The sequence below is a fragment of the Seriola lalandi genome, unplaced genomic scaffold (assembly GCF_002814215.2).
Source record: "Seriola lalandi dorsalis isolate HSWRI2012SDOR001 ecotype SW California unplaced genomic scaffold, Sedor1 jcf7180002054537, whole genome shotgun sequence".
NCBI lineage: Eukaryota > Metazoa > Chordata > Actinopteri > Carangiformes > Carangidae > Seriola > Seriola lalandi.
In genome coordinates this window covers 44,602-72,550 of record NW_019525090.1, presented here as the reverse complement: position 1 = coordinate 72,550, position 27,949 = coordinate 44,602, and the positions used below count along the sequence as shown (strand labels likewise).

General features: G+C 42.1%; 1 protein-coding gene across 2 annotated transcripts in view; it reads left to right on the top strand.

Moving 5' to 3' along the window:
- Positions 1–27,949, top strand: part of fbn1 (fibrillin 1) — a 60,908-nt gene that overhangs the window by 28,726 nt on the left and 4,233 nt on the right. For both annotated transcript variants that reach the window (XM_023414620.2, XM_087176143.1), the window contains 34 exons: positions 799–924; positions 2,731–2,856; positions 2,963–3,085; positions 3,911–4,036; positions 4,660–4,785; positions 8,537–8,659; positions 9,171–9,293; positions 9,422–9,547; positions 11,057–11,179; positions 11,438–11,560; positions 11,665–11,832; positions 13,278–13,346; positions 13,474–13,599; positions 14,851–14,973; positions 15,073–15,231; positions 15,330–15,401; positions 15,493–15,618; positions 15,761–15,883; positions 17,069–17,194; positions 17,317–17,433; positions 17,529–17,654; positions 17,742–17,861; positions 18,578–18,703; positions 21,969–22,121; positions 22,236–22,298; positions 22,419–22,538; positions 22,661–22,780; positions 22,870–22,992; positions 23,548–23,679; positions 23,984–24,109; positions 25,011–25,217; positions 26,095–26,220; positions 26,487–26,609; positions 27,171–27,287. In XM_023414620.2, coding sequence (XP_023270388.1) covers positions 799–924; positions 2,731–2,856; positions 2,963–3,085; positions 3,911–4,036; positions 4,660–4,785; positions 8,537–8,659; positions 9,171–9,293; positions 9,422–9,547; positions 11,057–11,179; positions 11,438–11,560; positions 11,665–11,832; positions 13,278–13,346; positions 13,474–13,599; positions 14,851–14,973; positions 15,073–15,231; positions 15,330–15,401; positions 15,493–15,618; positions 15,761–15,883; positions 17,069–17,194; positions 17,317–17,433; positions 17,529–17,654; positions 17,742–17,861; positions 18,578–18,703; positions 21,969–22,121; positions 22,236–22,298; positions 22,419–22,538; positions 22,661–22,780; positions 22,870–22,992; positions 23,548–23,679; positions 23,984–24,109; positions 25,011–25,217; positions 26,095–26,220; positions 26,487–26,609; positions 27,171–27,287 — 4,236 coding nt within the window. The remainder of the gene's footprint in view (positions 1–798; positions 925–2,730; positions 2,857–2,962; positions 3,086–3,910; positions 4,037–4,659; positions 4,786–8,536; positions 8,660–9,170; positions 9,294–9,421; positions 9,548–11,056; positions 11,180–11,437; positions 11,561–11,664; positions 11,833–13,277; positions 13,347–13,473; positions 13,600–14,850; positions 14,974–15,072; positions 15,232–15,329; positions 15,402–15,492; positions 15,619–15,760; positions 15,884–17,068; positions 17,195–17,316; positions 17,434–17,528; positions 17,655–17,741; positions 17,862–18,577; positions 18,704–21,968; positions 22,122–22,235; positions 22,299–22,418; positions 22,539–22,660; positions 22,781–22,869; positions 22,993–23,547; positions 23,680–23,983; positions 24,110–25,010; positions 25,218–26,094; positions 26,221–26,486; positions 26,610–27,170; positions 27,288–27,949) is intronic.

The following is a 27,949-nucleotide window of genomic DNA, read 5'->3' as shown; positions in this document are numbered from 1 at the left end:
AAGTGTTGTCACAATCGCTTCACACGACTGCTCCATAAAGTCTAAAAGATAATTGTTCTTTATTACGTACTTGACCTGCATGCGAAGGACACACAATCAGCTGCCCAGCAAAATGGTTTTTATATGAAGCTACAAGTACTAATGTTCTGCCATCTGTGAAAATACTTAATGCTCTATTTCTGTTCTGGTCTGCCTTTGACGCCGTTTGATTAAATTCTTGGGAGGAATCGTACACACAAAATGGAGAGTCTCAATACTTTCGTTGGCCTAAAGCCGCCATTAGACTAAAATTGGCGAGACAAAATTTACTTGCACGCTGCACCAAAAAAAAAAAAAAGCATCTGGGACTGGAAATAATGTGGGCATGATTTCACTCATAAGCTGTTGGTACTGACTGGGCAAGCAGGCTAACAAAAATAACTAACAAGTAAAAAAAAAGTTCTACAGCTTTTTACCAAACTCTTTATTTTTGTTACTGTCCATCTACATTCTCAACATCGCTGCCAGCTGTGGAGCTGCTGCTTGTATTTTTTCACTTCAAGTACTTCCTGAATCAGGAAGTCCCAGTCCCGCAAAGTTTAACAGAGGTGAAGTAAGTTCGATCTGCAAATGTGCCAAAACCAATCAGAGCTCACGTCACCACTGGAGCTCCATTGATGATGTGGTGAAACAAATATCTGCAGAGACCAAGTGTGACTGAATCCTAACACTAAATACCTCTACGTGTGTGTTTGTGTGTGTGTGTGTGTGTGTGTGTGTGTGTGTGTGTGTGTTGTACGTGTTTGTGGTCTTTATCAGACATCGATGAGTGTGAGAGGAACCCTCTGCTGTGCCGTGGGGGTGAGTGTGTGAACACGGAGGGCAGCTTCCAGTGCGTGTGCCCCGAAGGACATGAGATCGCACCCGACGGATCGGCCTGTCTAGGTGAGTGATGAGGTTATTAGAGAGTAGAGTTAGGCAAACACTCCCTCTCTGAATCTCTTCTCGCTTTTCTTCCCTTCTCTGAATAATCTGTGCGGCAGAATGTGCTTTCTTGAGAGATGAAAGGGTGAAAAGAAGATCAGTAAGTGGAGGTGTTGTCACAGAGCTGAAAGTTTGAATGACAAGCAACCTTTGGATCGCCTCTGTTTCTGTCTCTGTGTGTGGGCTCACTGAGGCTCTGTGTGGGGGTGGGAATGTTTGAGATAGGTCTGTGTATATGTGGGATACACAGTATATTCTTTAATAGATGGGCTGATATGAACACTAGACCAGTGTGTGTGCCTGCATGTACAGTATGTTGACACTAAGAAGGGTCAACTTTCATGTCAACACAGTAAAGACGAGAGAAAATCCTCATCGAGAATCAGAGACTTTATAGTTATGTAGCAAAATAATTTAATATTTTATGTTATGTTAATATTTATTTAGGTCTCAAATACTATCCTTATTTCGTTGATTGAATTTTGTCTGTATGGCGCCGTAGCTTTTACTGTTCATTTTGCTGTGTGCTTTTATTCTGAAATTTCTGCATTTAGGATGCAGCATCCTTTTAGAGGCTGGCCTTTTATGTGTCCAGTTCTCATTGGATAATTGACAACGAGGCAGCCATCTTGCTTTGTGTATATATAGGTGTTTTTTTCCCCCTTATTCTGTAAAATGCCCCAATGAAGGCTGTAACATGTCGGCTGAATAACGAGGAGTCTCTTCCAGTAAGTTTGTTAGTGTTGTGTTACTTGGGCAGCGCAAACACACTTTTATATAAGAAAAAGAGAAGAGCCTGACCTTTGTAGTGTTTTCTATAGTTTCACAGCCCCCATGTTTAGTTTATAGCATTGAGCTGATCATGCATTATTCACTGGGTGTCATTCTGATGACCTAATGTGGTGTGTCAGTCCATGACACTCAATCACTGTCCCTTAAGCTCATTTATTTTCATTTATTACCACCCAAAGTAATAAAAACAATGAAAGCATTACTGCAAAACTGCCTACCTCATCCCTTCTGAGACAATGGTCTTATTTATCCCCATTGAAGTAACAAGTTGAAGAGCTAAGATGATAATAATGACAACAAACTTTAGTTATATGGCAAATTTCACACAGATGCGTCTAACACAGTGTGCTTAATGATGTCAGATTCCTTGTTGTTAATGTCCCATTAATCAACATTAGGTTCTGAATCTGTCATGAAACATCTGTCACAATTTGTGCTTGAACATTGATTAATGGTCTCAACTGTAATTGGCTGGTCTCAGGCAGGTCCTACTTAATGGCTCTGTTGGTGCAATTAAGTGTGGGTGCAGCGCTGAAACGATTAGCCAATTGATCAATTAGTCAATCAACAGAAAATTGTTCTGATAATCAATTGATCATTTAAGTAATTTTTAACCTAAAATGCCAAAAATGACTGCAAATTCTAAAGTGTAGTCAACTGTTGTCCAGACAAAACAAGCGATTTGAACCTGTCACTTTGGGTTTTGTGAAATTATGATTTTTCTTTCTTTTTTTATTTTTTTCATTTAAAGAACCAATTGATTAATTGAAAAATAAGAGGTTAATTAAATAATTAAAACAGTTGTTAGTGCTAGTCATAGGTAAGTCCTTTGTAGGATTACTCCATGCGGACTTATGGTCAGGTTATGTCCAAGGATGTAAACATCTAACCATCATGTGGACATGCTCCCTGGTGATGTGGGTTGTCTTTATTGATCGAGTGTAAGAATTTGATAATATCTTTGTTCTCTCACAGATATCAATGAATGTGAATTGAGTGACAGGCTGTGCAGGAATGGACAATGTGTCAATATGATCGGCCGCTACCAGTGTACCTGCGACACAGGATACAAATCTACTGAGAACAGACTGGAATGTGTCGGTAGGTACTTTACATATGATTATTTCCTTACAAATACACAATCTTTAGTTTTGATTGAGGTTTTATGCCACCAGTATGTGACAGTGTGTGTTTTTGTGCCTGCCAGACATCGACGAGTGTACCATTGAGAACGGCGGCTGTGAGACTTTCTGCACTAACTCAGAGGGTAGTTACGAGTGCAGCTGCCACAGCGGATACGCCCTGATGCCTGATCTGAGAAGCTGCACTGGTAAGTAGCTGTTTATCTTGTCTGTCATGGCACCACAATTCTTATATGTGCTATTGTCTTGTTTGTCAAGATGTGGTTACTAAAGCAAACTCCCTTTCAGTTTAGATTTTCTGTACATTACACATATGGTGGTACAAAAACACTTCAAAGGTTGTGTTTGGATGGACTTGATTTAAGAGCAGGAATAAAACAGCACATCAGGAAACTTAATTTATACAGAAGAGAGACTCTGCTGTAATTTGAGTGGGTACATGTTTAAACCAAAAATATTCTTGTTCTACTCTGAAGACACTGAAGACTGTTCACTCATTATTAGCTTCAAAATATCACCAGATAACGGTGCTCACTGATTAATATGGCTAATTAATAAGTTTAACAGCATTTCTGGCTGAGAGGGTGTTCATTTGGGGAGAATGATAGCAGGTTTCATGTGTTGTTCATAGACTGAACAATTCCTTTAATTACCAGAGACACATATACAGACAGAGTACAGACAAGGCTGATCTGGGCCAAAGAAAAAAACTGCTTTGCCATTTCTCAGCATAATGTTCGGTTTATTTTGCAAGCCTTGTCCTGACTTGTCTTCATTGATTTATGGTTGAAAAAGTAAATGTTCACCTGAATTTCTTTTTTGCATGGTCCTGTATTCTGCCCTGCAGGACCCTGAAGTTGCAGTGTTTATACTGTAATCTAGATGTGCTCTTTCAAAAACTGTTTGGTTAAGTGATACGTAAACATTGAAACCTGGATTAGTGCCTGTCGTCTACACTTACTCTGCTCCCATTTTTTGATTTGCCTTTCTGCCTCTCTGTCTTCAATCTGCAGATATTGATGAGTGTGAGGAGAGCCCAGACATCTGTGATGGAGGCCAATGTACCAACACCCCAGGGACGTACCAGTGTCTATGCTTTGATGGCTTCATGTCATCTGAGGATATGAAGACCTGCCTGGGTAACTGATGCACATTTTATGCCCAAAATAAAAGGCTGCAGCTACACTGTCTGCAGCACTGTGCTTATTAAATCCAGGGGGCTCTCAGAGATTTACTGAAACAACGTAATCGTCATTTTAAAGGTTATCCAAGATATGAGTCATTAGAATAACACTTAATGACTCAGATCTATGAGTCCATGTGTGTGCGGATTGAGAGTAATGTTGTTGTTGTTGATTTATAAGACAGTGAACATTGTGTTGGTTCTCTTGAGCAGGGAGGAATGCGTGACATTTAGATGTCTGGTTCCACTGAGTGAGAAAACAAAAACCTGACATTAGTGATATAGGGACTTCTGAATGGCTCTGCACAAACACATACCCTCTTATTGCTGCATTTATTAATAGTACAAAAACAGAGCCTCAATTTAATGTTAAAGCCTCAATATAGTTTATGATGTAATTCTTTTGTGACTCACCGTTATATATCCCAGTTTAGCAAAACCTGTTTGTCAGGCTGAATCAACAAATTAGCTAATTTGGTTTTATTCATTGTCATAACCTTTCCTTTAGCGTAGTTGTGTTTAGCACATTAACATTCTTGCTCCTTCTCTGTTACACTCTTCTCTTCCCTCCCTGTCTAGATGTTGATGAGTGTGAGCTGAACCCAAACATCTGTCTGAGTGGGAACTGTGAGAACACCAAGGGATCCTTCATCTGTCACTGCGACCTGGGATACTCTGTACGCAAAGGAACGACAGGCTGCACAGGTGAGCAAAACAAACACGCACGCACGCACACACACACACACACACACACACACAAGCATTCCTACCCGCAACGAAATGTCCTGCCAGTGGAGGAACGTGGATGGGAGTTAAAGGATTGTGAGTCAACGGAGAGCGCCTGCTGATTACCAGGATGAATGAGACAGGTGTGTATGTGTGGTTTTGTTGAATGCAGTGGATGCAAACTGAAGTTAGAGGTGAGAAACAAGAGAAAGTCTGGCTAACCAGAAGCAGCTCTGACATTACTTACCCTCATTCAAGAGCTCCTGTCTGACTTGATGAGAAACACGCTCACAAACACCCGTGTGCTAACGCACACACATGCACCAGCAGTAACAGTAACAGCAGCAGGAGCAATGAGATCACTATCTTTCATCAGATGTATGCATCACATTGCACCTTTGTTTATTCCTTTTGTTGCTCTTTCATTAAGGCCAGTTAAACATTACGTGATGGTTGGAGGAGTTCTGCAGCACGTAACCACCTGTAACGGCTCCAGAACACATAAATACAAAGTCCATCCGGCTGGTAGAGTCCTTTGCTAGTTTGGATTCAACTTCTCGTCTAGCCGGAGATAAGTCTGATTTATAAGGCCACTTAAAAAATTTGGGATTGAGGGCTAGTGGAGAAGTAGTGATTTTATCTGGCCTCGTCTCAGTGATCGAGATGAGTCAGACTCACAGTCAGCAGCAGCACGTCCTCCTGCAGACGCAAATAAACAGGTTTGTCTGAAGTGTGACTCAAACCCCCCCCCCTCTTCCTACTCATTCACACACACAAACACAGGCACATACGCACACACTTACTCATTCAAATCCCATTAAAATGTCCATACAGAATTTTCCTTGTTTTAAGAAACTTGGGTTTGCAGTAAAGCAGCCTGTTCTGATTCACAGGTTGGGAGTTTCAGCCGCAGAATACCAGGAAATCAAGCTGCTAATTCCTCTCAGGCAGGCAGGAGCTCTTGTTATAGACAAGTGAACAAAACCTGCTACTCTATTTGGAAAAGATCCCCTTCTAATATATTCAGACGAAAAATGCATAAGAAATTGGTTGTCATTGTCGAATTGCCTTATGTGACCACGTTGGTATGCGTGGACTTAATCTTCTTGCTTGTGTGTGAGTGTTAATGAGTGAGTGGTGCTGTCAAGCCCAGATCTGATCCAGCTGTTGATGAAGCTCCCACAAGAATTTTTTTATTCCACAACATTGAGAACTCAGGGGCAGGGAGTGAGAATTTATGTATGTACACTTAAGTACTTATGAGTCCTTGTGTACATTGGAAAGTTAGGACTGGGTGGAGATGTACTGGTGGAGTTCACATTGGCTCTTAGCTTTAAAGAGAGGATCAAGGCGAAGGGTTGAATTCATCATCTTTTTCCTAAATTACATGACAGTCAAATAATTTGAGTAACAGCAAGACTATGTGACTTTAAAAATGATGAATAACACAATTTTCTTCTTAAAAATGAAAAATGTAATTCAGAAGCAATAAAACTTGGTCAATTCAATACACTCTGGGATTTGGCGGCTTGTGTTTAATGCCGTAACTGACATTACTAAGTGAGCTTACTAACTTTCTGAGTCCTCTCTACTTGTGCTACAATTACATTGCACTTTAATATTTACCGTTATCTCCTAAGTGTGACTTGTATATTCTCACTTTCACTTGTTCCGCTTGGTCTGGTATGACCAGTAGCCTATGGTGGCTAATGTAAGCTAATATTAGCAAACTTGGATAATATTGTGTTACTGACATTACTGAATCAGCTTACTAAGTTCATGACTCCTCTCGACTTACACTACAGTTACACTGCACTTTAATTTACTAATATCTAGTTATTGACAGGAAAGATGACATCATATAGATAGCCCTTCACAAAAACAGTGGAAAAAGTGGACTTCCAAAACAGGTCAGTGACGGTACAAAGAAATAAGCAGGGGAGCCTCCAAATGAAGAGAAGTGAGACAATTTAATCTGCGAGATATTGCCGCAAGGAAAGTTTTCTGAAAAGCGGCCATACCAGAAGACATTTAGACATGGAGGCAGACAGACAGTTAAACAGAAAGGAAAAAAGATAAACAGACAGGCAATCAGGCAGGCATACCAACTGGGAGATGGCTAGACATGTCCCCACTTCTGACGGCAGATGTGTAATTCTCTGCTGTCGTTTTTTAACCTTTTTTTTTGCCCTTCATCTGTCAAACATTAGCCTAGTTAAATCAAACCTCTTCTTTGACACCAGCTGTGACCGCTGGCATGTTTCTCGCATGCAACAACCTGTGTTTGCATTTTACATTTCCACATGAGAATGAGTGTGTGTGTGTATATGTGTGTGTTTGTTGTGCTCTCTCTGTCATCAAAGGCTTGGGGGAAATGATCTTTAATTCCATCTGTAATCCAGGGAGATTCGTTTGCTCCCAGCCCTCATATTAACCCCGTCATCAAATGTAGTGTAAATATACTGTACCCTCTCCTCAGGAAGACTATAAACCAGCAGTGCTAATCTCTAATTGACAGTGTTTTGAATTACTACCCTCACAAAGACAGACACACAGAGAGGAGCGCGTGTCTCATTGGCTGATAAGTCCTAACATCTTGATCGAGTTCATAGCATGGCTTCCCTTGATGTGCAGCAACACACACACATGTGTACACACTTGTACAATCTCTCTATGGCAGCTGCGACATTCAAACCTCAGGCTCGGGGCCAGGTATTGTGTTGGTCAAGGTTTCACAGGGTTGTTTTGGCTCAGATTAGCAGCCAGCATTGTTGTAGCTCCATACAGGCTTTTTCCAATGTGCCAATGTAGTTGATCATGTCAGAACCGCTCGAGCAACAAGAGCTGTAGAGCCACAGCCCCGGTGTCTTATCAACACCAGCTACTTCATGGAGATCCTTACTGCCTCACCCTACAGGATGTAAACAGCTTTATGGGCAAGGCAGATTTTATTATGGCCAGTTTGATTGTTTCCATTAATAATGGTTGTTCATTTATTAGAATCCAGGGCCACATACAATAGGTTAGCACATAGAGAGAGGTATTTTTATAACCACATTATCTACTAAGTACCTCAATATTTCAAACATTGGCAGAGTTCAGATATAATTATCATGGTTTTGCAGTGAAGGAATGTTTATTTGCAGAGTTGGCACATTACCACATCACATTTTTATTGAAATTTATTCGGGAAAGATTAAATTTCCAAACTTGACAGCTGGGGTGGTGAGAAAACCGAACATGAGCATTAAAAGAAGGTCTGTAATGTGCTGTTACAAAAGTCTCATATGAGAGGTGAGGGGTCTGTGGGTGAAGAGGGAAATCTTTGCCGAAAATAACCTCAGAAATAGTAGTTCAGACAGAGCGGACAGAACAAGGCCTGAGCATTAGGATATCATTCTCCCTCCTGGCCTTTTTTATATAGCTCTCTGGACACACTTGCACAATGAAAATCTAGAGTCTGGGTCCGCTCATTAAACCTTCGCAGGAAGGCTATTAGTATCAGAGATCATGAGAATCTCTGGGCCTTCTGCTCTGAAATACAGCTCTCCATGGATGAAGACAGTGAGCCAGACAGACTTAGTCCTGTCGTCTCCTGCTTCTGTCTTTATACAGTTCAAACCAAGCATCGACTCGCTCCACAGTGCCAAGAACCTCACTGGGCAGAATGCAGACTCAAATCATCATCTATTTTTCTTTACATGGCTTCATGTTTGTATCTCTTTGACAGATATCAATGAATGTGAGATTGGAGCCCATAACTGTGACAGACATGCTACCTGCACCAACACAGCTGGCAGCTTCAAATGCAACTGCGCTCCAGGGTGGATTGGCAACGGCCTCAAATGCACAGGTAAATGATGCCACTTATTATGAAGCTTCGAAATAGAAGGGATGGAAATTTCTGCAACTTTTTGTCAACAGCCAAGAAAGTTGAGGTGAGAAACGAAATGTGATTCAGCAATCAAACAAAAGCATAAAAGTATTTTCCTTTTCTTCTCAGGCACAGCAAAAACTAACTTTTGCTTGAAGTTGGTCTGAAAATACCAAATCCAAGTGATCCTGTTAACAAGTATTGAACATGTATCACTCTACATTTGTACCATGGACACATTGTTGTCCAAAAATGAGTAAATTACTTAAAAGATCCACACAGTTGCACTGACTGACATGGACCAACATTGGTGCTGTAAATAATTGTGTATTAATCCAGACTCCCAAGGAGATGCACTGTTTACCCCGGTCTGAGTCACATTTGTTTAAAACTACTGTGCCAAGCTTTAAAAAAAAAAAATGAAATTATATATTTCTGAGCCAGTTCAATTGGAATGACTGAGCACCTTTGGACTTTTGTTGTGTTTCAGATTTGGACGAATGTTCCAATGGGACACACATGTGCAACAACAACGCTGACTGTCTCAACACAATGGGCTCATATCGCTGTGTGTGCAAGGAAGGGTTTTCTGGAGATGGATTCTACTGCTCAGGTCACACATATAAACCCGTGTCCTAAACCACACTTTTGCTTCTTAAAGGATGCGCAAATACATTTTGTGCTTATGGACTGTGTATGCGTGCGTGTGTGTGTGTGTGTGTGTGTTGGTCACCCATACAGACAGCGATGAGTGTGCAGAGAACGGCAACCTGTGTGACAATGGCCACTGTCTGAACCTGCCAGGAGGCTTCCGCTGTGAATGTGACATGGGCTTCTTCCCCACTTCTGACGGCAAGGCCTGCGAGGGTAAGGCACTACAACACTGCTATTCCTGACTATCCTGGTTCCAGACCTCCGAATTGGTGCCCACATCCTAAATTATGTCGAGTGATTCAAAAAGGTCTGGTGGTGCTCCGATGAATGGTTGTTTGTTTTCCTGTTTGGAGAAAGAGCCGATCCAAACAGATGCTTCCTTCAAATAGAACTCGTGAGATAGTATTTTGGTCATGGGAAGTACACAATATGGTGAGCATTTAAGTGGTTTTAGTTGTGAGGACATTGGGACAACAGCCTCGTTCCCTTTTTCAGATATGGTTCGTGATTTGGTGTTTTTCTGCATTTTAACATCGCAAAAAATATTTAAAAAAAATAACTTTACTGAGCGACAACGTGTGAGTTATAAGCCATGAGAGATGTTTACGTATCAGGTCAGGAATGCTACATCAGTTGGTCCATCAAAGGTTCAGATTAGCAGACAAATTCTGCTTCTGTCCCAACTATGAACTGTATGTACAGATGTTTATTTAGCTTTTTATTTATGGGCTATTCTTCCTGTTTTCCCACCTATTTACACTCATGTAACAAACACTAGCAATATAAGAAAATAACAGACTCAAAGTGGGAGCAGGACTAATGGTGTAATGTTGGCTTGCAATCCCTAGTCAGCTAACTTAGCCAGCCTCTCTAAGACTGAGAGACAAGGTTGAGTAGGCCCAGATGTTAACATTGTCTTGAGTTAATGTAACACAACCGTCTTTGGCTAATGCCCATGTTATACAGTTAAGAGAGATAAAGGTATGTGAGTTCTCCTGATGCAGAGGAGCAATGTAGTGGAACTCATAATTTGCATTATCCCTCACTTTAAGTGCAAGTTGTCATTGCATTAACATTTATTGTTAAACGTATTTCATCCATGTTTGCCTTCTGTAGGTTTCCATAGACAGTAGATCTATTTTGGGAAATTTTAATTGAATGAGATAGAATAAAATATTAAGGCGATCAACCTTGCGTGTAGACTTAAATAACCGAAGTGGGATCTTGTATGAAATCCAGAACTGTGCTACAGTAGAGTTGACATATGAACACTTTTATGACTGGTAGCAGACAAGCATGATTCATGCTCCCAGTGATAATGCATTGCTGGATTCAATTGAATGAGCAGACTGACCTCATTGTGCTGATGTGTCAAACATCCTGAAATAACCTGTCCAGTCCTCCCTTTCTCAACTCAGGCAGGACTGGACAGTAATGACTTGTGCAGAGTCTAATGATGTGGAAGAGCACAATTTCATAACCTTGGCTGCTGCTCTGATTGTGTATGTGTGTGTGTGTCTGTCTGGATATGTCTGGGCATTTTTTTGCCCCAGAACTGTCATTCTTTAGCAGAGGTGAGCGGCCTTCACTTCCTACTGCTGGCTGCCAATTTTCCACCATGATCCCATGATCCACTAATCCCTCACAGCTGGGCCTCTCTCTCTCTCTCTCTCTCTCTCCCTCTCCCTCTCTCTCTCTCCCCCACCCCTTTTTCTTTTACAGACATAGATGAATGTACCTTTGCTGACATCTGTGTCAATGGACGCTGCCTGAATATGCCAGGACTTTTCAGATGTGAATGTAACATCGGTTATGAACTGGACAGGAGTGGAGGCAACTGCACAGGTAAGACTAGTCAACACGCCAGTCCAGCTGCCTGGCCCGATGATGCTCTCTTTGTGGCCCAATGAGCTGAAGAAATTTGAAAGAGTGTAAAAAGAGTGGAGCAACAGTGTGCAAGTGAAGAGATGAACAGCGCTCACATCCCTCGAGATACAGAGGGAAAGTTGCTGCTCCTCCCCTTGCTGTTGTGGCGAATAGTGACTTACTGACAAAAAAATGAAAAACTCTTTTATTGAGTGCTGCTTTGTCTTATTTTCTCAGATGTCAACGAATGTGCAGACCCGACCATCTGTATAAATGGAATGTGCGTCAATATCCCTGGAAGTTACCACTGTAACTGCCCAGCAGACTTTGAACTCAACCCCACTCGAGTGGGCTGTGTAGGTGAGACTCAACACGTTCTCACTACATTGTTGCTGTTTGATCTCAACAAAAGCCAGAAACACCTGTATACCTGGACACCTGTTTGTTTGTGTGTGTGTGAACAGACACTCGCTCTGGAAGCTGCTTCCTGGATGTCCGTTCCCGGGGAGATGCGTCAGAGAGCTTGGACTGCTCCAATGAGATCGGAGTTGGTGTATCGAAAGCATCCTGCTGCTGCTCCCTGGGCCAGGGCTGGGGAAATCCATGTGAATCATGCCCCTCTGTCAACTCCAGTGAGTCATATCATCGCTACTGAGAGTCTGTGCACTATGCATGCTCATTTTGATCTTTCAGTTCAATAGCAAGGTTTGTGGCCTTTAGATATATTATAGATATTTTTATTGTGTTAATATACATTTAGTTAGTTCAGTGTGTGAGCTGTGCACCTGACTGGCTCAGAGTGGAGTGATAAAACACGAGAAGATGGGGGTGGCACAGAAGTTGCCTTTTAATGTTATCCCTGCTAAAAACTTCCTCAAGTTATGCGATGCAAGTTGTCGCGTTTATTTAGAAACAAACCAAACCATTTCAAACCTTTCATCAAAGTGCAATAGATAGATAGATAGATAGATAGATAGATAGATAGTTTAATTTACCCCTGGGGGAAATTCAGGAAGTGTTAAGATTAAGATCCTTTGTGTTTTAGCAGAATGTCAATAATACATACTAAAACTCAACCACCGAACTCTCGCTACATGGGTCTATAGTGCAAATGTTGGATTTTCACATCGGAGGCAGCTGCAACACAAATGTCTAATGAACAATACTATGACAAATTTACTGCTTCTTTGTTATATATTTTCTTGGTTTGAGACCAAAGTTTTTTTTTGTTTATGTAGCCGAGTTGTCTTTAGGTTTTAACACGGCCCTCCATCACTAAACATTTGAATCATACGGTCAAAGACTTTGGACTGTCTTAAAAGCTCAGTGGGCAGGGAACTAATTAAGTAATTTAGTAAAGTCTCTGGCTTTAATCAATAACCCTGACATATCCATCTATTAGTTGTTTTGTACCACAGAGCCGAGCAAATCATTCAGTCACTCAATTGGCACCTGTTGCCCTTAAGTTCCTTGAAGTTGTTAAAGGCGTTCTCTTACCAATTCAACTACTAACATGAAAAAAATCACAACCAAAACACCAAAATGTGAATCAGGCTTAATAAGGTGGGAGTTAACTGCTCTGCCAACATACAGGCTACATGCTGCCTGCTCTTCTCATGCGATGAGTATGTGTTTGCTGTAATTGTTGTTGCTGGTAGAGATGAGACAGATTTGTGCAACTTACTTGAAAATTGCCAACAGATGGTTCAAAACATTACAGGGAATGACTCATGCTTTTCAGCTCAAGGAAATGCTTGCTCCTATGACAAGAACAAAACCTTTTCTTTTCACTTTGTAATTCTGAGTAGCTGCAGTCATGTCCGGTCCACTGGGCTCTGTGGATAACTCTTGAGATCTGAGCTGGCTGATCAGAAAACGCAGAACAGAGAGCGACAGGAAACGAGTAGATGACCAGAAACGTCTTTTTCTATTCAGGCCCCTGACCGATTCAGCATCTCACAATCAGCTGCCACTCTTTGCTGTCAAATCCTACAAGAAAACAAGACTGGTTGTGGGGTGATGTGTTGTGTCATTGTTGCCGGTGAATGTGATTTGGTGCTGTGTTTCTGTGTTACAGCTGAGTACAAGACGCTGTGTCCCGGAGGAGAAGGCTTCAGACCAAACCCGATCACTGTCATATTGGAAGGTCAGACAGCAATATGCTATTATGTGTTTGTGTGAGGTTGCTCCTGGCTGCACTTACGGATGACACCCACCCACCTACAATGCCACTGAGTGTTTCCTCTCTCTCTCACTCTCTCTCCCTCTGGCAGACATCAATGAGTGCCAGGAGTTGCCAGGCTTGTGCCAGGGAGGACAGTGCATCAACACCTTTGGCAGCTTCCAGTGTGAATGTCCAAGAGGCTTCGCCCTCAACACAGAAACCAGAGTCTGTGAAGGTATTAGACACGCACATGTATCTCTGTGCAGCCCCACAGAAGCATGAACACACAGGTGACCTATTCCTCTGTAGCTCTTGCCCTGGGACATTTTAGTGGGAAGGAAATTGAGTCCAGCCGTCGAGGCCTTAGTTCAGCGAGGACACATGGAGAGAGAGGAAAAGACAATGAGAGCAAAAAGACAAAGCAATATTGGACCCTTTTGTCCCATTGACAACTCTGCAGTTCATTCTAGCTCAATATGTGTCTGCTCTAGTTCCCGTCTGTTGCTAACCCAGCAAAGCTCAGTCACGATGATGAGACTGCTGAGTGCCTAACTGTGTCCAGAGGACTAGGCTCTGATGTGGTCAGCCCTCTCCTCAGGGAAGTACACTGAGTCCCCTGTAGACAGGGCAGAGATGACAGACGGAGAGAAAGACGGAGGAATGAAAGGGGGGAAAAAAGAGATAAATGAGAAGGGTGTTTAGAAAAGAGGAACAGGAACGGAGAGGAGAGGGCTAAGGGTTAGACAATGACATGTGGCTGGCGGCATTTTAATTAGCGTGTGTTTGTTGGCCAGGAGAACAAAAGCGGGTGTCTGCTCTGTAAAGTCCAGGACTGCACATCCACTATGTCTCTAGTTAATCAGCAGTTCAGCTGTTAGCTGGGTCAGAAGGAACAAACACATTGTGTTTGCTATGTGGCGGTAATGTTGTGAGAGAAAGAATTGTAAGCATAGAAATAAGGAGAGCTACTTCAAAAACTAAAACTGATATGAATAGAAACAAATTCTACCCTGTTTCTGGCTGTAGTTGTCTTTTTGCACCTAAGATGTGCAATACATTTACAATAGATGATGATGACGATGTGTAGAAATATGCCCAGAGGAAGAACAGTGCAGGAAATAGATGCTACATTTGTGATTCAGGTGAAAGCTGCACGTTCCTATTGAAGTTAATGGTTAAATCAACTGAAATGACAAAAGCAATAAAGGTGAAGTGGAGGTGCTGGAGAGAGGGATTTAGTTTCTTTTGCCTCAAGGCATGGATCATAATATTTTGTGTGCTCCAGTTCTTCCACGTAGGCCATATTTAACATGATATATTCCTTGCGCTTGTCCCACCTTCCTTCAGATCACAGGTCCTCTTTTAAGTTGTTGGTTTTAAATAATCAAAATAGTTGCGTGGCACCTGAACTAAAGGAATGTAAATCAGATACTGTATTTATCAAAACAATGGACTGATTTGTTTCTGGGTGTCTTTCTGTGTGCAGATGTCAATGAGTGTGAAAGACCAGGTATCTGTGGCCCAGGCCAGTGCTACAACACCATCGGGAACTACACCTGTATCTGTCCTGTGGACTATATGCAGGTCAACGGAGGGAACAACTGCATGGGTAAGTCTGCATGTTGCACCCTCATCACTGTGCCACTCAGCGAAATGTCATGTAGGGACATTTTCCCCTAGTGACCCTCTTTCTTATTAACACACACAGACATGAGGAAGAGCTACTGCTACAGAAACTTTTACTCTGACAACGGGACGTGCGATGGAGAGCTGACCTTCAACATGACCAAAAAGATGTGCTGCTGCTCCTACAACATTGGCCGCGCATGGAACAAACCCTGTGAACAGTGTCCCGTGCCCAGCACTGGTGAAGTCTCACACACGCTCATGCTGGTACACATATATGTAGAAAGTTTTAGGAAGTAAAAGTGAGCTTTTATAAACTCTTGTCTTATGTTCACCCAGATGAGTTTGCGATCCTGTGCGGCAGTGAGAGACCAGGATATTACATTGACATCACCACTGGACGGGTCATTGGTAAGATTTTTCCCATTCAAATGCTCGTGTGTAAAAAGGAAAGTTTGTTTTGTTTTTATCTTGTCCCTTACGTCTCCTCCTCATGTGCTAGATATTGACGAGTGCAGGGAAATCCCAGGAGTGTGTGAGAATGGAGTCTGCATCAACATGATTGGCAGCTTCAGGTGTGAGTGCCCCATTGGTTTCATCTACAATGACAAGCTGCTGATTTGCGAAGGTGAGGTTTGCACCCCACTTAAGGTGATGACAAAACATACAATACTGTGAATTCTTCCTTTGGTCAGACCCGTCTTTTTACATTTATACACTTCCTTGTAAAAAAAAGAGTCTTTGAACGCCTCTGTCCCTGCTGTTGTTAGATATCGATGAGTGTCAGAATGGACCCGTGTGCCAGCAGAATGCAGCCTGTCTGAACATGCCAGGAAGCTTCCGCTGCGAGTGTAAACCTGGATATCGCTTCACCCCCACTGGGCAATGTCTAGGTAAGGCTGCGGAGGTGATCAACTATCGATACAAATTTTGAAGAGGCACCACGATTACCATCACTGGTGTAATGCATGGTTGTCACTGTTCATTCAACCTGCAGTGGTTCAGTGAACTCTGAATCACCTTGGTGGAGATCATACAGAATTGGTGGAAACATGGAGCAGGGATTAGATAAAAAAAAAAAAAGTTAGAGGAAGCAGCCAAAAAAAAAAACTGCTGTCTTCCATGAGGATGACGCTGGCGTCTCTGGGTCTTTCTGTGGCCGGCTCTCTTGTCTCCTTAAGCTATTGTATCAAACTCAGTTATATGAAACTCTTTGAACTACATATTCTTGGCATTTGTATACCAAAGATAAAGCAACAGAGGCAGCACAATGACATGTCAGGCTGAGGGGCGAATTCTTCATGGTGGGCTTATTATTAAGGAAGAGAGAATCTGAAGCATGTGTTGAGCTGTTGAACATATGCTGCAGTATATCTGAAACACGTCGCTGTCAGTCCGATAAGTAATTGTTAAATTAACATCCTGTTTTGCTTCCTGCTTTTCATGCGACTCCTAACAACAAAACATGGCCAGACTACAGTGAGAGAAAACTGAAACTGTGGCGGGAGGCGACGATGACCTCACATGTGTGAATTAACAGTTATTTGAAAAAATTAAGCATCGCTGCACAATGCCAAATGAAGTATTTTAAATAGATTTTCTTTTACTTTTATTAGATAATGATACGACTCTGGTATCATATAACACACATTGATGTGAGTTAAGGACAAAAGTGTCAAACTCTCTCCTCAAGCAACAGTGGGAGAAGCAAGGTTATGGGCTGGCAATGCGCTATCCCAGTGTATACTCGCATTTACAGCAGATTTTTTTTCTATTCAGAACTGGAGAGAAAAGGACGCGACTTTGATATGAAAATGCATAAAATGCAATTTTGAAATATTAAATACAGCAGAACAATACACTGAGGGATGTAAGGTAACAATATAGAAATAGGATTTTCATTTTATGGGGTCTTCAATGATTAACCCGCAATATACCATAAAGGAGAAATAAAAAAGTATCAAATTAAGCCATCACAGATTTTTAAATACCATTATAAGTGTTTTAACTATTGCTAATATGCTATTATATGGTTTGACCTTGAATTTCACACAGTGTTTTTTTTCCTCCTTGTTCAGACCGAAATGAATGCATTGAGAACCCCGGTATCTGCAATCCTGGTCAGTGCATTGACACGCTGGGTAGCTATCGCTGCATCTGCCCCAATGGCTTCAAAACAACACGGGATCAGTCGATGTGTGTTGGTAAGCTGTGAATGGTTCTTATCAGTCCTCTCTCTCTCTCTCGTTTTTTTTTACGCGTGGTCTCGTCAGTGTAATGTGATCACCGTCTGAGGTGAAACTGTGACCATGTTCTCCGGTTTCAGACGTGGACGAGTGTGAAAGACAACCCTGTGGCAACGGGACCTGTAAGAACACAGTGGGCTCCTACAACTGTCTCTGCTACCCCGGCTTCCAGAACTCGCACAACAGTGACTGCATAGGTGCGTGCGTCTGCCGGTGTGATGAAATAGAGAAGTATAAAAACAACAGCGCTGAGCTTTTATGTGACGTACTGTTGTGTTTGTGTGTCGATCAGATGTGGACGAGTGTTCGACGCAGAGGGGCTTGTGTCGAAACGGGCAGTGTATAAACACAGTGGGCACCTTCCTGTGTGTGTGCAATGATGGCTATGAGCTCACCTTAGATGGCAGACTGTGTGCAGGTAAGGGACTGCCACTTTTCTCTGTTCATGTTTATTTGAATATAATATGTATGTGTATCCCTTACATATTCCTTTTTTTTTTCTCAGATATTAATGAATGTGCAGTGAATCCAGGCACATGTGGTGCGGGAACTTGTCTGAATATGGATGGCTCTTACAGGTGTATCTGCCCACCTGGCTACTATCTCCATGAGGAAACCTGTGAAGGTACCACAGCCTAAAGCCATTCCTTTCAGCATCATGAGAAATGAAAAATAAAAACAGGGATTTCTGAAGTAATAAAATACCATATCTCACCTCAGGCAATGCAGAGAACACCTGCTTATATGAGACGTGCTCACACACACACACACACACACACACACACACACACACACATAGCTCTGCTGAGGTGTGCGAGAAGAGAACGAACTGCTTCTTGGCCTCCTCCTTCTTTTCAATAGCCCCGCTCCTACAGAGCACCCCTTTTTCTCCCTTTCACACGTGGGAGTGGGTCCAAGCCAGAACACTTGGATTGTTTATATAGTGGGGCTGATGAAGAGATATTCGGCAGACTTCAACACATTCCTGCTTTGTGCTCTGTTCCTGGAAGCCAGAGAGGAACAGGACTCAATTCTCAGCATCAGTAACAGCAACAGCTGGTCATTGTGATGAGCGAACACGTGACACGGAGGCAGCTCCAGATAATAAGACTTTATCCAACTACCCATTAGTGAGATTACATTCTGTTTTATCACATTTGGATAGACCGTGATGCACTGGTATGACTTCATCCCTGCAGCCACGAGAGTATTTGAAAGAAAAATTAGATGTAAATGAAGCACTGCAGGATGGAATTTGGATGGTACAAATTAGGAATGAATTTGATTTGTAGATTTGTATATTTGATGAGGTGGTTGATGCCGTTCTTCTTTGTGTGTCAGATATTGATGAGTGCTCCCAGTCACCTGAGATCTGCACATTTGGAACCTGCTCCAACACTGAAGGAAGCTTCACCTGTTTGTGTCCTGAAGGATTCCAGCTCTCTGCCTCTGGACGCAGATGTTTAGGTAATTGTTGTGTGGGTGTGGGGGTGGGTGTGGGGGTGAGAAAGAGGGGAGGTGAAGCTATAAAGCTATCATATACATCAAGTTTTAAGTGCAAAGTGTAAATGCTTGTGTATCTGTATAGTCTGTCTCTGAGTGCTCATAGAGACGAAGCAGCAGTAAGTGGCGTTAGACTTTTCCTGCTCTTTCATGATAGCACACTGTGTTCCAGCTGGTTCTGCTGCTGCTGCCTCAACAAGGCCAAGGGTGGCTCTGAACAGATCACTTTTCCATTTCCTCACTGTGTGTGTGTGTGTGTGTGTGTGTGTATGTGTGTGTGTGTGTGTGTGTGTATATATGTGTGTGTGTGTGTGTATATATGTGTGTGTGTGTGTGTGTGTGTATATGTTTATATGTGTGTGTATGTGTGTGTGTGTGTTTATGTATATATGTGTGTTTCTGGGTTGGGTGGGTGCACGCTGAGTCCTCTGTTAGGGAGTTCCCCCTCCAAACACTGAAGTGATGACATAATCAGTTCAGTGAGGCAGCTTACAGTTTGTATTTCACTTTTCTCTCCAGTGTCAGAAGTGCTCGACTGAGGGTCTGGGGATAAACAGGAGGAGCTGGGTGGAGAATGAGCAATATGGGCAGTAAAAGAGATCAAGGATTTTTGACAAGGACAAACCCTGTCCCACTGAGAAAACCCATGTTTTTTATTAAAAATTATGATAGATGAGAAGACAATGAAACAATGAATATTTTTGATTTAATCTGTTCCTACAGTATATCATCTATGTGCCCATAGGGAGAGAAGATATTATACATTTTCACTTTAGGTATTACATGAAAGATAGCAATGAGTAGTAACGAAGGCTGTAAATACAGTAGGATGTTTAAACCTTACATTGTTCATAGTTCTGCACAATGGACTATATTTTCAACTCAATTAACATTAACTTAGATGTTCCCTCTAAAAGCCTAATAAACCCATTCATGAGGCCAACTGCTTCTTTTCTTATATAACTGTATGTTAGAATATATTTCGGCCCATTACATTAATGCTACATTAAAGCAAGATTATGTAGCTTCTGTAAACACAGTATAACAGTAGCACAAGCGGAGAACACTATTTGTGCGACATACCAGCACGTCTATATTTACAGTATTTTATCTGGCATCACAAAATGGATTTAATGTATAATTCTCAAATTGAGACATAAAAACAGCAGCTGAAGGGAAAGGAAATGCTGCCTCACACACACATCATGCACATCTACACTTTCTCCTCTTGGACTGAGGAGAACTCAGCCCAAGAGGAAGAAATTATATGACACTGACATTTTAGGTGACCATATTAAGAAAGCAGGAGAACCAAGAGTAGGGATGGATGAATGACCTTTGCTTTGTAAGAAAGCACAGTTGGTGAGGAGAACTGTGTTTGATAACAGAAACATACAAAAGAAGACACAGAATAAGACAGAAAGGACAAGTATGTCCTGAGGACAGAGAAAATACTGATAGAGTAGATAGTAGAGAAACATGAGGAAAGACGAAGGGGATGACGTGCAACATCAATCCATGGCTGGGATCATACTTGGCATATTGCGATAACAGTACATGGTATGTGTCTCAGCCACTAGGCTGCCAGGACTGCCCGATTAATGATACGTTTTAAATTATAATGCCTCAGTGGTTTAATAATAACTAAATATCTGTCACCACCCTCACCACTATCAGATTTGTGTCACCACTGTCAGACCTTTTGTTGGCCAAGCGTTGATTCATACCAAGGTTTATTTTTCTACTTTGTTTGTCTTTTATGTCATTTTTTCTTTACTACATTCTGCCACAGATTTAAAGAAATTATATGACACTGACATTTTAGGTGACCATATTAAGAAAGCACAATATTTGAAAATTTTGTGTCATATATTTCACTTACAAACTAGGAAATAAGAATGACATATGCACGTGTAGATGCACATGTGCATGCTCTCACACACACTTGCACAGCAGCTGTGCACAAAGCACCATAAATCTCTTTTGCGGAAAAGCTGACAAATCAGTTTCATGGAGGAAAGTAACATGACACTTTTTGACGTTCTCCTCACAGCACCAGGTGTTCACGTATGTGATCCTTGCCTCTGAGCCAGGTGTGCTTGCATGTGTGTGTGATCTATGGTGGCCAGAAAGCTTATTTGTGTAGAGTTCAGTGAAGGCCAGTGCTAGCAGGAGAGCGCGACCATATGCTTCTCATTACAAGTAAGTGCCTGCCTAGTCCAGGAGAAACAAGAGCCCTCAGAAGCAGGGAGAGAGAGAGAGAGAGAGACAGACAGAGAGAGAGACTGGCAAACACTGATCACTGACAAGAGATAATTAGTCAGCCTCTATCCTTACTACAAAAATGTGAAATCTTGGTTTAAAAGAAAAAAAAAGAAACGTATATATCTGAGCCTTATTGTTGTAGTTTTGGTCAATTTACAGTATCTACAGGTAAGCATAACACTGTACTCAACATTGTCATTATCAAAGTTGTGGCCATGACCAACCATGCTTGACGCAGCTTTACAGTGGAGTCCTATTTGACCACAGGAACATGTCCCTAACCATTCATCATTCAGACCTGTTAGTTACTGCTGGTTGTTTGTTAGGTTAAGATTGGACTTGTTTCAAACCCATCTAACCATCTCTGGTGGGGGTATCACACTGACCTACTGAATCATCAGCCAAAAGTGTGACAGTAAAACCCAGATGCAAAAAACTTTTTGTTTCAAATACTCACATCTTGTAATTTGTTATGCTTGAAGAAAAAGTTTGATTTTGCATTACTTCACTGAGAATTGGTGAAGACAAATATATATATTATTTAATGATACAGGGTTTAAAGAACGAATTAAGCAAACAAGATCCAGTTTTTGTTAATTGTATTAATTAGTGCTCTTTAGAGGTGTGTTTTTTTTTTTTGGACAGTTCCAGGCTGGTTGTTTTCCCCTGTTTCCAGTCTTTATGCTAAGATAAGCTAACTGACTCTTTGCTGTAGCTTCATATTTAACAGACAAGCATGAGAGTGGTATCAGTTTTCTCATGTAACATCCAGAAAGAAAACAAATAAGCTTATTTCCAGAAAAGGTGGAGCTATTCCTTTAAGACGAGTAAAAGTGGTGGAGTAAACAACATAGCACATATATATGATGGGCGTTGCTCCTTCCATCTATCACTCTCCCTCTGCAATCTTCCTCATTGTCTATTTTTTTCATTATTTGTCCTCTTTGTGTGTGTTAACCTTTAGATATCCGTGTGAACTACTGCTATACCAAGTTTGAGAATGGGCGCTGCCTGGCTCCAAAGCCTCAGAACACTACCAAGGAAGTGTGCTGCTGCACTGGAATGCCAGGTCAAGGATGGGGAGACCCCTGTGAAATCTGCCCCAGCAAGGGAGAGGGTACGTACACTTCTTATCACATACACACTCACATATGCAGGGAATCCCTCATGTAAATAAAATTATTTACATTATTTAACTGTATTTTTGACTCTTCACATCCCATGGTTCCAGATGGCTTTCTTCTTCTCTGTCCCAATGAGGGATATCAACGGGGGCCAGATGACCATCCAAAAGGTGTGTGTCTGTGTGTGTGTGTGTGTCATTAACACTGAATCTTCACTTTTCTGCATCTCAGTTACAGTTGTAGAATGTAATTCACTTCATGTTGATGTTTTTTTTTTTTTTTACTTGTAGATGTTGATGAATGCCTCAATGACCCTTGCGTTAATGGCCAGTGCATCAACACAGACGGCTCTTTCCGCTGTGAATGTCCTATGGGATACCGCCTGGACATCAGTGGAGTCAGATGTGAAGGTCAGTTTACTCACTGCTTTTGCTATCTCTCTGTCACGCTCCCTCACTGATACATTCACCTGGTCCATGTTAATCTAACACTAACATGATTGATGGGGTTTATCTGACTTTCTCCAACACAGACACTAACGAGTGTGACATCGGCAATCCTTGCGGCAACGGCACATGCACTAATGCCATTGGCGGGTTCGAGTGTGCGTGTGATGAGGGCTTTGAGCCTGGGCCGATGATGACCTGTGAAGGTATGTGTCATTATGTATGCACTCCCTCTTCCCTCATGCAGTCTTTGTTGTCATGCGGTACTACTGTAACGTGCTGCCTTCTGTTCCAGACATCAATGAGTGTGCCCAGAATCCTCTGCTGTGTGCCTTCCGCTGTGTCAACGTGGTGGGCTCCTACGAGTGTAAATGTCCCACAGGCTACGTTCTGCGTGAGGACAAGAGGATGTGCAAAGGTGATATGACTAAATGACTCACACATACACTCAGCTTTTTCGGTCACGGTCCATTTATTGGAAAGTGCTGGTAGAAAATAAACTAAGTTCCTCATAGAGACATTCTGGCCCCATCCACAAAGTTGCATAACACACTATCTCTCTGACATCTTCAAGGGTTCTCTTTCTCTGACAAACTTAAAACACTCTCTGGAAACTGTAACTGGCCGAGTCACTATTTACACCTCCGCACTCTCAGATAGGTTGGGCACCATAGCAACGGTTGTATTTGGCAGGAGGCGCTGAGACAGGAGGAACTTGTCAGTGTCTATAGCGTCACTGTTTACGTTAAAGCTCCAAACAGACCACCAACTCTCCCACCTCATGCCTGTTAGCACTACGGAGCTCAGTGTCGGATTGGGTGGTTAGATTAAACTCTGGAGTGCTGGAGTGCTGCAGTGTGTATGAGTGTCTGTGTTACATCACCGGTGTAACTGCTGCACATGCACACATACACATAGGTTTCTTCCCACTTGTGCGTCCTCTCACTCTGACAGTATGCTGTTTCTCTTCCAGACCAGAACGAGTGTGAAGATGGTATAGATGACTGTGCCAGCAGGGGCATGACCTGCAAGAACCTGATTGGTACATACATGTGCATTTGTTCCCCTGGATACATGCGCCAGCCCAGCGGAGACGGCTGCATGGGTAAGATTATCATAGTGTCCTACAGTGTAAAAGCATAAACCATCCTTCTAGTTTATGGCGCCAAATCTTGGCTTCACTTTGCATAAAATAAATCTATTTTGATGCTCATTCACTTTTGTGCAGCAGTGCACAAAGCTAAGTGGGGATTTTTAAAATCCTGCCTTTGTAAACCTCCTGGTTGAACTTCATCTCATCAAGTCCTGTGCAACAAATATTTCCATTTGATCTTTACACCATGTGCGTGTGTGTGTGTGTGTGTGTGTGTGTGTGTGTGTGTTTGTGTGTGTGTGTGTGTGTGTGTTAGATCTGAATGAGTGTACAGCCAAACCAGGTATCTGTAGGAACGGCCGTTGTGAGAACACAGTAGGAAGCTACCGCTGCAGATGTGACCAAGGATTCATCGCTAACCCCACACAGACTGAATGTATTGGTATGTACATTCTTATAATCAATATATCTTTGTCTTCCTGTAGGTTTTTTTTCCCACTGTGCTCTAACATTTCTTGTTTGAGTTCGGTGTTGGTCTTCATCGGGATCTGTTGTGTCCTAACTGTTCTTTAATTTGTTCAGAAGGAGCTTGTTGTATAGAATCAGCCTCTAGAAAATTAGAGTGTGAAGTTAAAATCATAAGAGAACAACTTTATTTAGGGGCTGACACTGGATGTTGGAATGAGATATACTGTAATACTGGGATGGATGGTTCTGGAGTCCAAAAGTAACGAAAGATGTTTGTTAATGACACAAATTGTTAAATGAATTCACCTAGTTCCAGCCTATACCTCTCCTTCTCATACAATCACTCATATTACTTTGCAGTTTGAAAATGTTTGAAGAAATTAGTAGTTTAGAGTTGAACATAGCCAGGAACATTTTTTCCAGGAAGATAAAAAATTACAGATTTTATGGCCATTGTGTTTGAACGAAATGTTTTATGCAGTTGAATCTTGGCTAACCGCGTGAAAAAGTAATTTTAATCTCAGTGGGAATTTAACCGTTCCATGACAGTCTCGTTAAAAACCATGTGTCTGTGACTGTCGAGATAGGGGCAAGGAAATCCTTTCAAAGCCTTCCTCCCTAATCTAAATATATACTTCTGGATAGATGCGATGTGCTGAACTCGGTGAGAAGATCTCCAGGGACACTTTGTAAGCTCTGTGGTTCTATAGCTATCTTCCTCCTTACAGACAGTTGTGATAGAGAAGTGTGGGTTATCTATTTACGTCTGGTTCTCTGAGGCAGGGTCCTGTCTGGGTGGTTTGGTCTGCTTTCACATCTTTTTTTTTTTTTTTTTTTCGCGCTCACGTTCCTCTCCCTGTCTCTCCCACCTCCAGATAACCGTGAAGGCTTCTGTTTCACTGAAGTTCTGACCACTCTGTGTCAGATGACTTCCAGTAACAGGAACATGGTGACCAAGTCAGAGTGTTGCTGTGATGGAGGAAGAGGCTGGGGCACCAACTGTGAGCTCTGCCCCCTTCCTGGGACCACCCAGTACAAGAGGATGTGTCCTCTGGGACCTGGATACACCACCGATGGCAGAGGTATCTTACTGCTGAGGAGACTTGAGTTTGAATTGACTGTCACTGAAAAACTGACCATCAATCAAGAGGAAATTTTCTACAGTTAATGAGTGTGGATCTTTCTCTAACAGTGATTAGGGATACATTTTTTTTAAATTTCATTTATAGAGCGAACATGAGATCGGTTTTCAAAACTATATATTAAATTGCTAGAATTATTAAAATGTCCATATTTATAGTTTTACACTGTTGAGCCCTAAACCACAAGTACTTTACATGTTTAGCTGTTAGATTTCCTTCAGCCTGCCGGGCAGCCACTGATTTCTACTCATTTCAATAACTTTCAGTGGCAAGCTGAATTAATTTTGAAAACCTCTCTGTTTTCATGAAGGCTACAGCATCCAAAATTTAAAGCTTGCCCTCAGAACAGCTTTGCATTTGTTAGCTTTAGATATCAGCGGATCAAACTCAGAATAGAACAATAGGCAGTGTTTTCAATATGGTCCCTGCTCACAATTCTGTTACCTTTACCTTACCTCGATAAAAATAAAGCAAACAAAAGTTCAAGGTGATGGACTATCTCAACAAGTTTGGGATCTCTGCAGGTGAATGATCTGTGTGTCCTGAAATGATTCAAACTGCTGCCTGAAAACGAGGACATCAATTGTTATGCTTTGTAAATTTGTCAGCAGTAATATGCACATGAAACCACTTTTATGATTTTTTTTTTTTTCAATTAACATGTGGGTGTCAAATTAACAGATTGTTGTTGTTTGGTGATACAATCATTTGCTTTTATACTTGACACAACAGCGACGCACGGCTAAATGCATAGATCAGTATTTCCCCAAGAATGTGTAAAATGTATCTGGAGCTGACTTTTCTTGTTCCTGCCCAGATATTGATGAGTGTCGTGTCATGGGGAACTTGTGCAAGAATGGTCAGTGTATCAACGCATTGGGCTCCTATAGCTGCACCTGCAAACCTGGCTACACTACTGATATCAGCGGCACACTGTGTGTGGGTAAGGCTTAATTTCACCTCCAGCACTTACACTTTATGGACTCTTTTCCTACCATGCCTACCTCCCATTCTCATTCCTGCTGTCTAGTAAAGAGCTGAAACTACGTGGGTGGACTGCCCACACACTCCTCTGAAAAATGCAGCCCGAGTCTGTGTGTCTCATCATCTCCCCTTATGGAATTTCTGGCTACAGGATCAAACTGTCTCCTCTCTGTCTCTCACTCTTACTGTCTCACCCTCACCCTTTCCCTCTCTGTCTCTCTGTAGATGTGGATGAGTGCATCCAGGCACCAAAGCCTTGTAACTTCATCTGTAAGAACACAGAGGGAGGCTACCTCTGTTCCTGCCCCCGCGGATACATCCTACAGGAGGATGGGAAGAGCTGCAAAGGTGACATGCACAAAACACTGAAAAACACAACCTCTAAATGTTGTGCTGCTCAGATCAGTTGAGTTCAGTGGCGTGCTCTTCTTGCTTGACTTAGTTTCCAGTTTAGAGCTACAGTAGTGCTGAGTGGGCCGGGCCCTTTGCCAGTGTTCTGCTCACTGTCCCGAGACGCTTCATTTGAAATGGTGTGTGCACGTGCGCACGTTTGTTCATGAACGTGTACCCTGCAACACACCGCATCTGTCTGTGTCTCCGCTCATCAGACTTGTTTGTAAGTCTAAACAAGTGTAGTCGTGGTGTTGAGTTTTTTAGGGTCTCTTTTATCTTTATTTACCATAGCTGTAGTTTCCCCCTCTCCAGTACCCCTCCGTGTTTCCGGTGTCTGGTTCATTTGCAGTTCATTTGTAGGTCAGTGACTGTAGAAGGACTGGAATTTGACTCAGAAAAGAGCAGTCCCCATACAGAAGTACGTCTGACACAGCTCCGACCAGAGAATCTGAAGTGCACTGTAGAAACCAACAAACAAATGTGTATTTTAGCTGTACAACCTCTCCTCTTTTCCAGATCTGGATGAGTGTTCGACCAAGCAGCACAACTGTCAGTTCTTATGTGTTAACACCATCGGCGGGTTCACCTGCAAGTGTCCTCCTGGCTTCACCCAGCATCACACTGCCTGCATTGGTAAATACACACATGCAGATTACAGATACGCTGCACACCCAAATATTTTGCAATTAGAAATGCTTTTTGTACAATGATCTGTATGTTCTCAAAAGAGGTGCACTACATGACCAATTCGTACACAGTTTGTTCTTTCACTGTGTCATTTCTTACAGTATCTTCCAGCCCAGCTCATAAAAGACCCCTGAAGCACCCTCTTGTCTAACCTTTACTAACTCTTATTCAGATTTAATGGACTCCGGCTGATATCACACTGATCTTATTAGGCTGGACTGGTTTGTAGTCATGGCAGCTTAGCAATGCTTTGTTATGGAACATTGCAGTGGATCGCTGTGACTACCACAAGCTTTTTTTTTTTTTTTCCAGACCATAAAGCAGCTCCCATGAGCTCACATCAAATCAGAGGCAGGGAACCCTCAGTTTTGACTATAGGAGTAGCTCCAGGCAAATGACATACAGTAGGTGTGGATGTGTTCAAGAGTTAGGAGGTTGAAGAAACATGGGTGTGACACACAACACTTATCATTCCTCAGTAACTACTGCCCAAAAATATTGTTATTGAGGGAGGCATATTGTAAATACTGTATGTAAGACCTCATTCCTTTCGATGCATCTGCTCTTTCAAGCTGCTGCTGAAAAGTATGTGTCCTTTTCCAGTATAA